The sequence below is a fragment of the Helianthus annuus genome, chromosome 13, assembly GCF_002127325.2.
Source record: "Helianthus annuus cultivar XRQ/B chromosome 13, HanXRQr2.0-SUNRISE, whole genome shotgun sequence".
In the NCBI taxonomy this organism is placed as follows: domain Eukaryota; kingdom Viridiplantae; phylum Streptophyta; class Magnoliopsida; order Asterales; family Asteraceae; genus Helianthus; species Helianthus annuus.
Genome location: NC_035445.2, coordinates 55,954,728 through 55,970,013, shown reverse-complemented (window position 1 = coordinate 55,970,013; position 15,286 = coordinate 55,954,728). Strand labels below are relative to the sequence as shown.

Here is a 15,286-nt window from a genome sequence, read left to right as displayed (position 1 = left end):
CAGCATGGGCTGTATGCATACTATCATGGTGCAGCCGTATTAGAGCTTCTCCCCAAGATAAGTGTCCTTCCCAAACGTTTACTAAAGTCAGTTATGCACATACTTACAACATGCCTTCGTGTGTTCAGATGGTTCGTCACTTTGCTCGATTGTCCTACAGTAATAAGCAATGTTCATGTCAAGACGTGAGTCAAAGATGTGCGCCATGCCCGCCTTAAATTAGGTATAGTCCAATAGGTAATAGGAGTTGGCACCTCATGCCTATAATCCGTCTCTTCCAGAGAAATTTTCACAAGCTGAGAAGACTCATCAGTTCCCTTGACTGCAAGGGGGTGTGCTGGTCACATTCAGCGATCAACGATTGTTACTGTTTGTGTTTCCATTTCGAGTTGTAAATAGGCTAGTGGCAGCATTCATGGCAGTCTGCTCCCATCTTCCACATAGGTGTTGCCAGTTTCTTATACTTCGCCTTGACTTTTCCCAAAGTCAAAAGTCATACCCATACATTGTTAGACGGGTTTTCATGCCCAATCATCAGTACAAGGTTTACATGTCCAAACGTCTTTCTTTAAAATCCAGTTGAATAGAATTTTCGAAGCCAGCGTGTTTTGCTAACCACGACTTACCTACCGTTGCTGTGAAATGAGATTTATAGTCGTTCTATGAGTTAATGAATATCGTTCGTTTCACCAAGGTTGCTCTTCCATGCCCCGCATGGACTCAATTTGAAAATTCTCTCCCGTTAGTTCCCTAGTTTGTACAGAACGAGTTGGGTCAGGTGGGTTAGAGTCGATGGCGAGCTGCAAGTCCATACATGTTCAGGTTCCACAGTCGTAATCCACCCAGAAGTTCCATCCAACGATGCCATTTACTGATTTAGCTCTTTCGAAACCAGAGTACACGGAAAGCCCTTGTGATCGGTCTAAGTAACGCATTTGGTACCGTCCAAGTAATGCTTCCGTGTAACTCCAAAGACCACGGTTTCCACCACCAGTTGTGTGTCATGCAGTTCTTCTTTGTAATTTCATTACGTAAGTCGTTATTCTCTCGTGTTGCGTCGGCGTGTAACTGGGACTCTAATTCGGACCATCGTGGTATACCACTGAATCACCCGCACCCTCGGGTAAAGATGATGCTCAGTGAGTTGTAGGGTTGGAATTCAAAAGCTGAAAGGACGCCTTGCTGTTTTGTCTTTCACAAACGCAACCCCCCTGCTGCACTAAAGAGATTTAAGCTGTGCAACCTTCGAATACCCGGTGAGTAAGCTGCGATAGTATCTAGCAAGGCCAAGGAGTTGCTGCATCCCCGAAGGAACCTTTGGTGTCGGTCAGTTTCTAACAGGATGCATCTTGGCGAGATTCACGTGCATTCCCACTTCGTTGGTTATATGACCCAAAAGGGTACATCTCGCATTCAGAAGTTACCTTATCAAGACTTCGCGTGATGTGGCTCCTCCATCAGGACCTCCCAAATAGGATAAAAAGTTGTCCATGTTGCTGCTTTCCCCCTGAAAGGGGTTCAAAATGTCACCCAATAGCACGGTCGGTTCACATGATCCATGAGGCTGCTGGTGTGATGATCGCTCTAAAGGTCTTGGAGTGCAAAGTTGTATGGCCGAATTGCGTCTGGTAAGCTTCTTTAAGAACTTTCTCCCCTTGGGTTTCCATTTGATAATAATGCGCTCGTAATTTAACCCTCGAATGAAAGCTCGTCTCTTGCAACTAGTCGATCGGTTTTCGATACATGGCCGCGGCAAACGGTTCTCAACTGCCGTCTCGATGGGTGCTCGATAATTGGTACGTGCACACAAAAAGGCTTATCTTCACGGATATAGCCGGGGCTTCCCAAAGTGAGAATTAGGTCCAACAAACTCTTGTGCAACAATTCTCGTAGTAGATTACACGGTTCTTGCAACCCTCCTGGCGTAAGACGGTAAGAGTATGAGTATTCGGAGCTCCCTCTAATCGTGAGATCACTGAGTTTCTGACTAATAGTTGTGGTAGTAGACCTGAAAGCTCCTCCAATTGCACTTCGAGATGAGTCACAACAATCGGTGGGTCCTCGATCCTATCTTACTTAGCCTGATCATTAGATATAGTTGCTAATATAGTGAGGTCCTCCTTTCATAGGCGCTTTCGAGGCTGTCATTACTGGCATGATGCTAACCTTTTCACCACTCTGGTACTTTAGAGCATATAGTGACGCTAAATTTCTTCTCACAGGGTACGTCTGGGCGATATGTCCTAATAACCCACCAACACTAACTATTGCGCTGTAACTACCAAGGATAGCAGAGGTAACTCCGGTGTCGAATGTCTGTCCCCCGCAATATCGAGTTTGCATCCCAACTAACATATGTGGTTTCCGCTGACCTGTCATCAGCCGGTTTCATAACAGGTTTGGTTTCAAGAAGCTTCAGGGTTAAACGGAATCGAGCCGAAGCGATTTGCTTTCCATCCGAACTATCATGTTGTCATTGTCCTGTCGTCGCCCACGTCAATCCTAAATACCCTTTCGCGAGCACCACTGCCGGTGTTATTGTTACAATCACACGGATTTCTACCATACTGTCATCGCTCCCTCGGTTGTTGTCGTCTTGAATTATCAGCTGCCATTACATGCCGCAGGCACCTTCATTTCCATACTGTAAGCTACTGTTACAAGTACCTTGATGTCACGATAGTTGTTGCTTCTAATGTTGTTGCTCGAAACAGGACTCTACGATCCTTCACCAACGATGTCCATCGCCTCATATTTCGTGCTAAGTTCCAGGGTGCTACTCGTTGTGTTGGAAGTTACACAGTCCACATCCTGGTCGCTTGTCATCGTTTACGTTTCGATTGATTCATAAAAGTCGGCTCCCATAAGTTGCTGACTAGAATTAAGGATTCGTTTGGAGCCAATTCGTTGATGTTCATTGTCAATAATTGAAGTCGTTCAAATGCTGAAGTCGGCAGAGTACTATATTTACCCTTATGCCCATCGTTCTTACAAGTTGACTGGGTAAAACACGGTAGGTTTCCAGAGTGTTGCAGGTGTGACCGCCCTTCAGGGTCTGAGATGTGAGTATATTGAGTTCAATCAACAAAGAGGAGTGAGGGGAAAGAAAAGGTGTATAAACCAATCATGGACGCTGCAACATCCACTTAGGGACGTTCGTACAAGCACCTAGCATTCTACTTAGTTCGCTAGGCGTTCAGAGGGACGTTCAAGTAATACTTGATAGCATTGCGATTTCAAAAGGATTCAAAGAGAGGTGAGAAAGTCACATTTGAGTAGGAGACGATCACTGTTATGACTCCTATTAGTTTGTTACGTTTCACACTGATCAATTAACAGAGCGGAACCCCTCCTTCACTTGTTAAGCCTCACTGGGACTCGCATGCACCCCACATTATTATTATGTGTGCACCCACAATAATATTGTGATTTGCATGCTCATCTCAGCTCCTCCTAACTCATGTCGAATGGTTCCCCCAACTCGAATAGTAAACAAAGAGCATCACATAACATAAGTCACGAATGTTTAGGGAATTACCACCCTATCAGTCATATAACATGTGCTAGGAATACGTAAGTTCATACTATCGTGTTTAACGTGCACCAGCATGCAATATCATGTGTAAGTGTCCACTAGTTACGTAGTACAATGAGTATACGAAAGACGAACCTTGCAATCTGGAGCTGAGTGTCATGATCGATTTTCGAAGGTGTTCGGTTATAGTCTGGTTTTACAAAAACGTTTTAAAACCTAGTTCACTATAACCAATGGCTCTGATACCAAACTGTAACACCCCCAAAATTCCACCTGCGGAAACCCCGCGAGGCGTGTTACGCATCAGAGTTCGAGCCACCAATCACATTGAACCAATAGTAAATACTTCAATAAAACATGTCATTAATTACCAATAGAAATTGTCAAACATGATATCAATTCTCAAGATGTTGTGTAGCGGAAGCATGTAATCGTTTAGCAATCGTTCCATAATAATAATCAAAATCAATGTATCATTTATAAATGAATCCAAGAGTCTCGATCCATGACCACTCCAGCACTCCCAGATAGCAAGTCCATGTTCCAAGGCTAACGACCTACAAGCATGCAAACAAGTGTGTCAGACTACGCTGGTGAGTTCAAGGTTTTGTTAACGTGTTGAGTTACCAGATGTATGTTAATGCGATTCAATGTTGCGTTACGATGTTGCTCATGTTAGTTACCCTAGGGACTACGCCCTTACGTAACCGAGGAGTGTGCCTCTTAACGACCGATGCTATGTTGCCATCGCTAGATACCCTAGGGAGTGTGCCCATATGTATCCGAGGAGTGTGCCTCTAACAACCATAGCCATACCCAGATAATTAGTTCACGCCCGTCCTTACGGCCCGGTGTGAGGTTTCCCACCTAATAGCGCTATCAACTAATTACCCCCATTGCCCTCCAGGCAATCCGATGATAGATTCCATGTTCAATACCCAGAACCGATTAAGTTGTTTACCCAAAGTTTCCCTTCCAAATGTTTACCAGTTGTCCCAAACCACCGGGACGCATGCTTGAGAAAATGCATTGAACTCACCTGGGGTTGCTCGGTTTGATACACGAAAAGATTCAGTTAAGCTACAATGTGATCAACCACGTCCTAGCAGGTTTACCATACAAGTCAGGTTTTGACTCAAGTAATGCACGTATGTATCACATAAGTTAACACGTTAAAAGCACGTATATATCATGGTAACACTTAACAGTCAAACAACACATATAACTTGTACGAAATGTAATAAGCCCAATCATGTCCGGCCCAACATGTTGTGTGATCCACAACATGTTGTGCGATCCAACATCCCGACCCAATTATCATAACAAATCAATAATACAAACTCGGCCCAAATAATATACGTGAGTGACTTGTGCGATCCTGATTGGATTGTACGATCCGATCGGGTTGTGCGTTCCAAACCAGCCCAAACCCAACTTAGTAACCGGCCCAAACTAAACAGTGTCCACTTGGTTTGTGCGATCAGACTAGCCCAACCCAATTAACCATCCGGCCCAACAGTTCAAGCAAACATACAACATGTGCGATTCAGAGGTCCTTGTGCGACTGGGGACCTCTTGTGCGGTCTGATCCTCTTGTGCGGCCATGTCTGCTTGTGCGACTGGACATCTTGTGCGAACAAGATGCCTTGTGCGATTGGTTAAAAATCCAGAAATTATGCATGTTAGTTACAATCCCTAAATCTTGCCAATCAATTACCAAGTTTCCAATTTATCACATATCAATTAACAACTAATCGGTTTCTTTATTTACAATAACAAATTAACAGTTTTTCCTTAACCAATATCCGATCAAACAAGGGTTTCCATCACAAAATTCATATGAGTTCTAATAAGAATCAAAGCATGAACAAGAACATAATCAACATTCCTAATACTTATGCATATTACCATGATTCATGATTTCGATCTCTAGCATGCATCCTAACACATCATCACCACGATCCGTCCATTCATAAGCACATTCACAGCCGACTATCATGCCAATACATACGGACCAATCAAACATCTAACCAAGACACAGTCGATTACATATGTTCGATCCTGTTACCTCTTTACATGTGAACCGATTGTCTTATTATCACATCATGATTCCTCATACAACCTATGTTAACAATGACTAATAAGAACCCTAATCATTAATAAGATCATAGCAATCATCATATCACCTAACACATAGACATAGCAATATACAATAACAGTGAGACTGACCGGACTTGATGCTAGAGCAAAGATGATCCGAAGAGAGCTTCGAGAGAGAGAGTTGTGGCTGCCCAAACACACAGACATCTTCGATTACGAAAAGTTTAAAGGAGAGGAAGCAAAGCGTAAGGCCGAAGAAGCCGAAAGAAAGAAGCGAAGGTTGGAATCGGTAGTAAATGTTAACGAAGATGATGAGAGTGAAGAAAAAGAGGTGGATAGGGATGAGATGCCTGCAAGATTTGTTGAGTGGGGATTGGAGGAAGAAATTATATATGAAACAGAGGATGATGATGAAGTGTCCCTACAGCATCCTGAATGGTTCAAGATGGAAAGAGAAAAACTTCCCAATTTCTATTAGGTAGTTTCTGTTGAAAAGACAGAAGCTATCGATAAAATCATTAGTTGGAAGTATTGTAATTTGAAAGGGATATTTATTGTAAAGCGACGCGGTGGGGTCATACAACATTTCAAGACTGGTTTAGACATGCAAAGCTTGCCTCGGTGGGATATCCATGAGCTTGGAAATTTGGATATGATCAATCCTACTTATAGCAGCATCGGAGCTGATTTCGAAAGATTAATATTACGAGAATGCAATTGCGGATTCACTATCTTCAAACCCGGACATCCACGCATAAGGGTTTCGAAGACCACCAAAGAACCGATTACTGGAAAAGGCAAGGTCAAGTGGGTCATCGACCCTGCAAAAGTCGTGACAAAGATCAAGATCCCTCTGGAGCATCCAGTGACACTCACCAACTTCATGAAATGGTTTTACGATGGAAAAACTAGTGAAGCTGTCATCAGATCAACCTCCAACGAAGATATCCATATTGTGGATCCAATGGATATCTTCATGCTCTGCTTGCCCGGTCAGAACATCCTATACGGCCATAAAATACATGTCGGTGCTGGAAATGAATACAAAGAAAAAGGCATGTTGTTTAAGAGGGCAGTAGAAACGGCGAGGGAACGAAAGATAGAAATGATGGAAATTGTGAACATAATTGAAAAGAAAAAAGAGCGAGACAAAGCAAAGAAAAATAAAAGCAAAGAAAAGAAGAAAGAAAAGTCTCCGGCTCAGCAGAAAGATCCATCACCAGAACATGTTGCAACAGAATCTCAACCTCCGACCTCATCCACATTGGAGGTCACAGTGGAGGATCCACCAATCACAAGTGAAGCTATTGTTAACCAATGTTGCAACAGAATCTCAACCTCCGACCTCATCCACATTGGAGGTCACGATGGAGGATCCACCAATCACAAGTGAAGCTATTGTTAACCAACCTCCACCCGAACCGACTCCAGATCAAGCTGCTGCAAATCTAGAAACCGAAGCTCAAGAATGAAAAACAATCAAGTACGCAACGGTCTAGGGGGAATATTGTTAGAGCTTATGAGACCGTTGGTACTTAGTTTTAGTAGGTTTTGGATTGTTTTGTAATGTTTCGTTATGTTTTAGAAAGTTCAAGGACTAGATATGCAATACATGTAAAAGTTATAGGCGCGACCTATTTAAGTTACTGGCGTATTTATTAAATACGCCAGGCAATTTGTAAGTATATATATGTATGGAATGAAACCCTAATGTCCAAGGTTCTTGAACAAGGTTCTTTTGTGATTTATTTTGTTGTGATTCTCACCAACTTACTTCTTGTGTAATATACGAATGTGAATATTATTAATTAGTTATAGTTCCTAAAGCATAAAAATAGATATCAAGATTATATTGACAGGTGGCTAGAATGTATACCTCATTTGGGTCAAGTAAGGATGTTTCCCATAGCAGACTTGTCATTCCTTTCATCCCACCTAGTACCTTTATAATTTGTAAAACACGACATCGGATATTAAGAAATAGAAATGGTTTACTAAACAGTCCCGTAAACTCACTTTCAAACCCGATAATTTGACCACGATAAAAGACAATAACTCGTATGTGAGACCCACTCTTCACATTCCACATTCATGTTCTTCCTTTACACACCCTCTCTCCTCTCTCACCTTAACAAACACGCAGATGACAACAATAAACCCTATAAAATTGTTATTCCAATATGTTGCGTCTATGATCCCTTTCCATTAATCCAACAAATTCTCCTAATCCAACGTCATTACTCTCATAATTCTTATACTCCCTAACTTGCTGTTTAAGCTAACTTAATTCCAAAACATAAAACGGTATGATGTTGTTATTCCAATATGTTACGTCTATGATCGCTTTCCATTAATCCATCAAATTCCCCTAATCCAACACCATTACTCTCATAATTCTTATACTCCCTAACTTGCTGTTTAAGCTAACTTAATTCCAAAACATAAAACGGTATGATGTAAGTTAATCAATTATTCAACTTCATCTTTTTCTCTATTACTTTTATGTTTCGGTTTTTAGATAAAATGCAGCTTAGAGAGATACCAATAATAATAATAACAAATCATCTGACTTGTTGTTGTGTTTCTTTTTATTGAAACTTACCCTTATCCCACCACCATCGCCACTCTTCTCAATCTTGGGACCTTAAAAACAAATTTTACACAGTTAATAAAACCCTTAACAACTTCTGTAAAGAAAAAGAAATATGACTTGGTACATTGCCACTGTCGTACACGAAGCCGAACCTTCTCTAACCAACAAAAACTCATATAGCATTAAGTCCTAAAAGTTGAAGAAAACATCATATTGTAGGATAGACATTAAAGAGTTAGAAGAAAACTTGCATGTTTCTTGATTCCAATTTCGACCACGACATTTGTACACACCCTCCACTACACCGATGTTCAGAAGCCTCCATCGCCATATGACGGTAGTTGCCACAAATCTATACATATACGAACAAAATAAAAAAACAGACAAAGGAATGTAGATGGCCATATACGAACAAAAAAGGATTATACGATTGCATAATCAAAGATCTGTATAAGCATATTTTTATAGGAAACGAAGATAGGATGTGATCGGTAAAAATAGTAGTGCGTATGGGCTAAGTAAAAAACGCGTGGGTTTGTATGTATAGAAATCTCTAGGTGGCAATTCACAAAATCAATGGCTTTAAAAGCTTAAAAAATTTTGGGCATTTTTAATGAAATTTGAGTAATATTATTAAGTTTGTTAAGGCATTTCATCGAACAGTTTGTATGCATCTTGAAACCTCTCACTCTTAAACAACATGACAAAAAGCAAAAAAAAAAAATAGTTATGACATAAACGTCTGCCAAATGTTCACAATCATATCAGATTTGTAACATATATTAGCTCATGCACCATCAAAAATGAAGCTACAACTATTCTCTTAATTCTTAAATAAATGAAGAAAACATCATCCCATGAACTTAAACTAAACTAATTCATATCCAAAAGGCAAAATCAGAAAGAGTTAAACCCTATCTACAAAGTGAATCACAAAAGATTCAATCGACTAATCAAACAAACATTGCCTTGCAAAGGTGTATCTTGAAAACCTATCTCATCAAAACTCGATTTGAAAAACTCAAACCTAGTCTGATCAAGAGAAAAACTCAAAAGTGAATCTGTAACCTCCAGACTGTGAAAAGAAAAATAGTGTGCACCACAATCTTCTTCAGCCTCGGCACGTTAATACCTCACCCTAACTCTATAATTTGTTTTAAATCATCAGACAGATATGGGATAATCATCAGACTGATATGGGATAGGACTTCTGACCCAGACGCAAATCTGTTAGTGCATTTATGTCTATCGCCTTCGTCAATCCGAGCCGTAGCGAGAAACCGAAGAAAACAAGCTTATATTGTAATAATTAGATAGAATTAGCAAGGTGGCATTTTGGTAATTAATGAGAGGTCTCATTAATTCCAAGGCCTATAAATAGGGATGTTATGTCATAATTATGGAACTTTTGGCTTATCTGTGTTTTGGAGAGCTCTAGATCTAGAGAGAGATTCTAGAAAGAGAAAGTGATTCAAGGTGCTTGTTTTTGTTAGATTTCTAATAGAATCACGTTTATATTACGTATTGTGTGTTGGTCACGTTCGTGTACGGTTTCCGCACGTCATACGTTCGTTTCACAATCGTTTCGGAGTCAAAACCGGTCCTACAAGTGGTATCAGAGCCAGAACTCGATTGCACTGATCCAACACACATTTCCGCGCGTGATTTCATCGATTTCAGATCCAAATTCATCTAGATTTCATCTATTTCTTCATCTTTTTCATTTTTCATGTTTTTAACTAATTTTCTTCAAATTGAACGGGTTTTTACGGTCCAAATTAGCTGATTTTCGGCTATGTTGTGCGAAAACACCTGATCTACAACCCTATAAAGTTTCAGATCCTAATTCCTAGCCGTTTGAGAGAAATTTGAGATTTTTGGTCCGATAACGAGTGACATCAGGTTGATTCCGCACGAAACAACCTTATTCCGCTTGAAAAAGTCTAACTTCGTTTGAAAGTGCTGTTGATTTCACACGAAATCACTAATTTCGTTTGAAATTGCCCTTGATTTCACACGAAATCACTAATTTCGCTCCAAATTGACCTAATTTCGCTTGAAACTTAGCTAATTCCGCACGAAATTAGATTTTGTTTGGTGATTTCGCGTGAAAACACTATTCCGTGTGAAAACTCTGATTTCGTTTGAGTTGCTATTCTGTGTGAAAGCCATATTTCGTGTGAAAAAGTCTATTTCTTGTGAGTCCTATTGTTTGAAAAAGCTTGTCAACTTGTTTCAGTAGTTCACGTGTTACAATAGTCTACACTGATCCATTAATTGTTAAGAAGTAATTGGTCCAATAACAATACATCATTAAAAGTAAATTGCATGTTAACTGACAATATATATTTTTTGAAAAGAGGCGATTTTATTAAGAAAAAACAAAGTAACCAAACCATAGCAAGATGCTAAGTCATAGTTACCGGTACATCAAAGTAAACTAAGAGGATAACAATGAAACTTAATACATGAACATCATATGAAACATCTAAACTCGCCCCATTCATTCGAGTCTAGATCTTTCTACCAGCCCGTGCTTTAGGCCATGGGGTATGGGGCTTGGGTTGGGGCGTGGGTTGGGGGAAAACGCCCAAGCCACCATCCCGGGTGGGCTTGGGTTAGGGCGTGGCCCTTGGGGCTTGGCTTTCAAGCCGGGCGTGGGCGGTATGGCCATGCTAGCTGGCTGCCTCCCATTCGCTCACCCGCCACGTCATAGCGGAACATTCAAAATTTGAATTTAAAATTCAAACGGTTTGGGGACACCAAACCGCCACCCGGTAACCCAACTACCCCCTATATATTGTAACCCCAACCCACTGGTCCCCCCCATCCCACGAACCCAACCCCAACGGCTACCCACTTCTCTCGAACACGCTAACCCACTGGTCCCCCCCGTCCCACGAACCCAACCCACTGTTCCCCTCCGCTATGGCATCCTGGACCCATGAAGAAGAAATGGCACTCGTCACAAGCGTCGTCGACGCTATGAAGGGGCGGCCACCGGGCCAAACAAAATATTTGCCGGAAGCATTCGCGACATAATGTCGGTAACGACCGCCACAACCTCAACGCGTGCCAACATAAATGGCGCGAGCTACGGCCCAAGCTGTAGGATCGAATTTGTCCTTCGTTTGAGACAATCGGAGCTAGCACCTACCGAATATGTAGTGGAAATACATATTTGGCATGAATCAAAGCAAAACTATAGAAGAAATGAGTAGAAATAGAAGAGATACACTTTAACACCGTTTTCTCATTCAACTTTCAAGAAATACAAGGTCAGCAGGTCGGCTACACTTGTGACATCAACGTCCCAAATGAGAAAACACAAAGGGTATATATAGGTGTGGTAGTTTCGCTTGAAGGATCATGACCATATAAGCGAAACCTTATCAAGTAGTTTCGCTTATATGGCAGGAGTCCATTCAAGCGAAACCTCAACATGAAAAACATACTTTTACACCTTTAACCCCTGTTCAATACATAATTAACCAAAACAGACCCTATACATTGATCAACTACAACTAAGACGCAGGCTTTAGACATTATGCACCAACAAACTCCCCCTTGGATAAAGCCACAGTCTTTTTCTAGTCTTCGGGTCTTCAAACAGCTCTATACGTCTCTTCCCTTGGCTTTGGCTTCCTGCTCAGCGCAACCCTTATTCTTTCATTCTCTTTCTTCCTCGCTTTCTCTTCTTCAGCTTACATCTTCATAAACGTACCTTTCTTTTCTTCTAGCTTTTGACGTTCACGTTTAGCTTTCCTTTTCATCTTTTCGTCAAGCGACCACCAAGATGATTTCCATTTACTTTCAGAATTAATACTTTTCTGAAAGCAAAGAGAAACTACACGTTGAAACTGCTACGCTTGTTCTCTATCTGCTGGTTGATAGTGAATCTTGTTGATGAAAAGACATTCTATATCCTTCACCGAGCAATTTACCAGCCACATTGGATCATAAACATGTATTTCTCAAATCTCCCCACCAGCTCTGTAAGTAATAATTGCTTCGGTTGAAATACAACTGTACACCCAGCCAATGAATCCTTTATAGAATTCTTGTTCCATCTGAGGCATTGGAATTGTCTTCATTGTTCTCGGAGGTTTGATATTAAGGATAGTCACTGTAACACCGGTATCTGGATCTACCCTCTATACACGCTTTGGATGATGTGGCTTCCATTTACGAAATTCTTTCAAAGACTCATACTTGATGTAACCCCACATAGCCACATCATTCTTCCGAACAGGATAATCCAAACATCTAACCTTCGGTAACTCGTCAACATCCCACCAAGGTAATGACATGATGTCATATAAACATTCAAAGTACTGAACTCCGTATTCTCTTCGGATTGCATATGCATTCACCTGTGGTAAAAATCCCCAACTGATGATATCACCAAGAGAAACACTTTGATCACGTTGAAAATATTTCAAAGGTCTTTTAAACTTTCTCTCGTGACTTTTCTTGAACCACTTCGACCTATCTTCCTTTTCCATCTCCTTTTGAGTATTGTCGAAGTTTTTATCTTTCACTGCCTCAGCAACTTTTTGTCTTAACTCTTCTCTGTTTTCCTCAGCAAAGAATTCCATGAGTGTAGGATACTTAGAAGTATCTTCAACTACATCTTCATCATCTGTCCAATCTTCAATCTCAACTCAATCATACTTATCAGCCTCTTCAACATACTTATACGAATATTCAGGCTGTTGATTAATATCAAAAGACTCTAACTCTTCTTCAGAATCAATCTTGAATTCAGGATTCACATTTTGCAACATTTCTCTGTGAACATCTAAACTCAAGAATAACTTTTCAGAATGTTCAATGATCTGAGACTTACCAGACTCCCCCTTTCCACTAGCTTCCCCTGATTCTTTTTACAGTGTCATTCATCAGATTATCAACATCTTGTTCAGAAGAATCTTCAGTAACTCTCAATCCAGTAGCACCTTGAGCATCATCGTCATCATTATCAGAACTGTGACTGCTCGCAGAGAATACTTTCTCATCTTTATCCTCTTTCTCTTCTTCCTCCTCTTCTTCATCATCTTCATCACTACTAGATCCTTCTAACTCAGCAAGATGTGTTTCATCTTCAAACAGACCAGATATTGCAGAAATAGGCTCGGGATTCTCAACCACCATTGAAGGAACTATTGATCTTTCTGTCACAGCTGAACTACCTTCAACTCCCTTACCTTTATCTTGCATCTGTCTATCCATTTCTGCTTGACGTTGAGCCCTGATCTCCTCTACTAGCAGCTCTTCGAATTTTTGTTCTACTAAAGTTCCAAGCATGCTTTCAACGACTTTACTTAGCATATAGAACTCATGATCTCTTGATTTTTTAGCTGCTTCCAGTTCTTTATTCTTTAACTTGAAGTATTCGTTTTGTTCATCACGTCTTGTCTTCTCTTCTTCAAGTTCAGCCACTTTAACTTTCAAGATATCAATTTTAGATTGATCAGCGTCGATCTTTTTCACCAATTCTTGATTTTCATTCTCTAACTTCTTCACACGTATCTCAAGAAGTCTTTCTTTATCAGACACTTTCTTATTTTCAGCAACAAGCTTCTTGTTTTCCACTAACACTTCATCCATCCTTTTCTCCAACTTCAATAATTGATCATTATTTGCAAAGTCGAAATTTCCGATGTCTAAAAGATTATCCTGTGGAGTATAAAGACCTCTGCTAGACGAACCAGGTTGCATTTGAGTGAGTGGAGGTGTACCAAATAGATCTTGTGAAGTGAATAAAGTTTGTTGTGGTGGTGGTGATTGAGGAATAGGTGATGGTGGTGGCGTTGGTTCATGTGGTGGTGTGGGAGGCTTCTTACTTTCTTTTGTTGGTTTCTTCTTTAGCACAATCTTCGGAGTCTTCTTTGAAGTGACTTTGCGTATTTTTGGAGAAACTACTTTCTTGCGACCTCCCGCTTTCTTTCTAGCTTTTGGAGAAGACTGTGATCCTGAGACATGCTCTGGAGAAGGCACATATACATCATCATCATCTTTCTCATGTCTCTTTCTCTTTCTTAACAGCTTCTCTTTTTCTATTTCTTCTTGAATTCTCTTTCGACTTTCAATCTCATCAATACCATCATCTGAAGAACTTGATGAACTTGTTGTACTTTTATCTACATCGTCACCCTCAATATTATCAACAATCTTTTCTTTCTCTTTCAGTGCTTCAACATCTACAACTTGTTCAGCATTAGCGACAACTTCTGTCCCTGTTTCCAAAACATCTGTATCAAATAACACATCGACATTAAATGGATTATCTGCTGTAGCTGCCACTTGTTCTTTCTCTGCAGTTACCACCGGATTATCTTCTTCCGGTTCATCAACCAAAGACATTGTTGCTGCTTTCTTTTGCTTCTTTCTAGGTTTTGATGACGATCCTTCACCTTCTTTAACAATAGCAGTGGCTTTCCTACGTCTTCTCCAAGATTCCTTCACATACCACTCATTCTTTGTGTTTTTGAACTCGGAAAGAATTTTCAACTCATCAGCATATGCCGCTTCTTTCATCTCTTCTTCATTTCTCCAGTTCTGGTGTTCAACTGGATCTGGATCGACGTAATTTGCATCTTTAATGGCACCAAAAAATACAACATCAATTTTCGGTTCTGGATGGTTCGGATGATATCTCACAAGCTGTTTGATAGTGACTTCATTCATGTGAGATTGTACTAATAAATCATCCTTGATATTTCTGTCTATCTCAGGATACGCATGATCTGAACGAATCTCGGATACGTCCAAGACTTGACCTTTGATGTAATGTTCTCGGCCATGTAATGAAAAATGATGTGTGAAAAGTTATACTTCTTGTTTAACACCAATGCAGTCACCATATTCATTTGGTAATCTCTCATTGCATCATAACTACCTTTGGTGTGACTTAACGACAACAGAATACAATGAATCAAAAACTTGTAAGGCTTAGTGAATTTAGACTTCAAATAATTTCCGGCATTCAACGCTCCTTGATATCCCATCCTCAACATACATCCCTTCACCATTCTTTCTGGAAATCTCATCGGAGA

General features: G+C 40.4%; 1 protein-coding gene across 1 annotated transcript; it reads right to left on the bottom strand.

Moving 5' to 3' along the window:
• Window positions 1–12,892: 12,892 nt before the first annotated feature.
• LOC110900845 (glutamic acid-rich protein-like) lies at window positions 12,893–14,918 on the bottom strand. Its single transcript, XM_022147704.1, has 2 exons — window positions 13,187–14,918; window positions 12,893–13,104 (listed from the first exon to the last, which is right to left on the bottom strand). The coding sequence occupies exons 1-2, from the start codon at window positions 14,916–14,918 to the stop codon at window positions 12,893–12,895; spliced, it is 1,944 nt and encodes a 647-aa protein (XP_022003396.1).
• Between the last annotated feature and the right edge of the window lie 368 nt (window positions 14,919–15,286).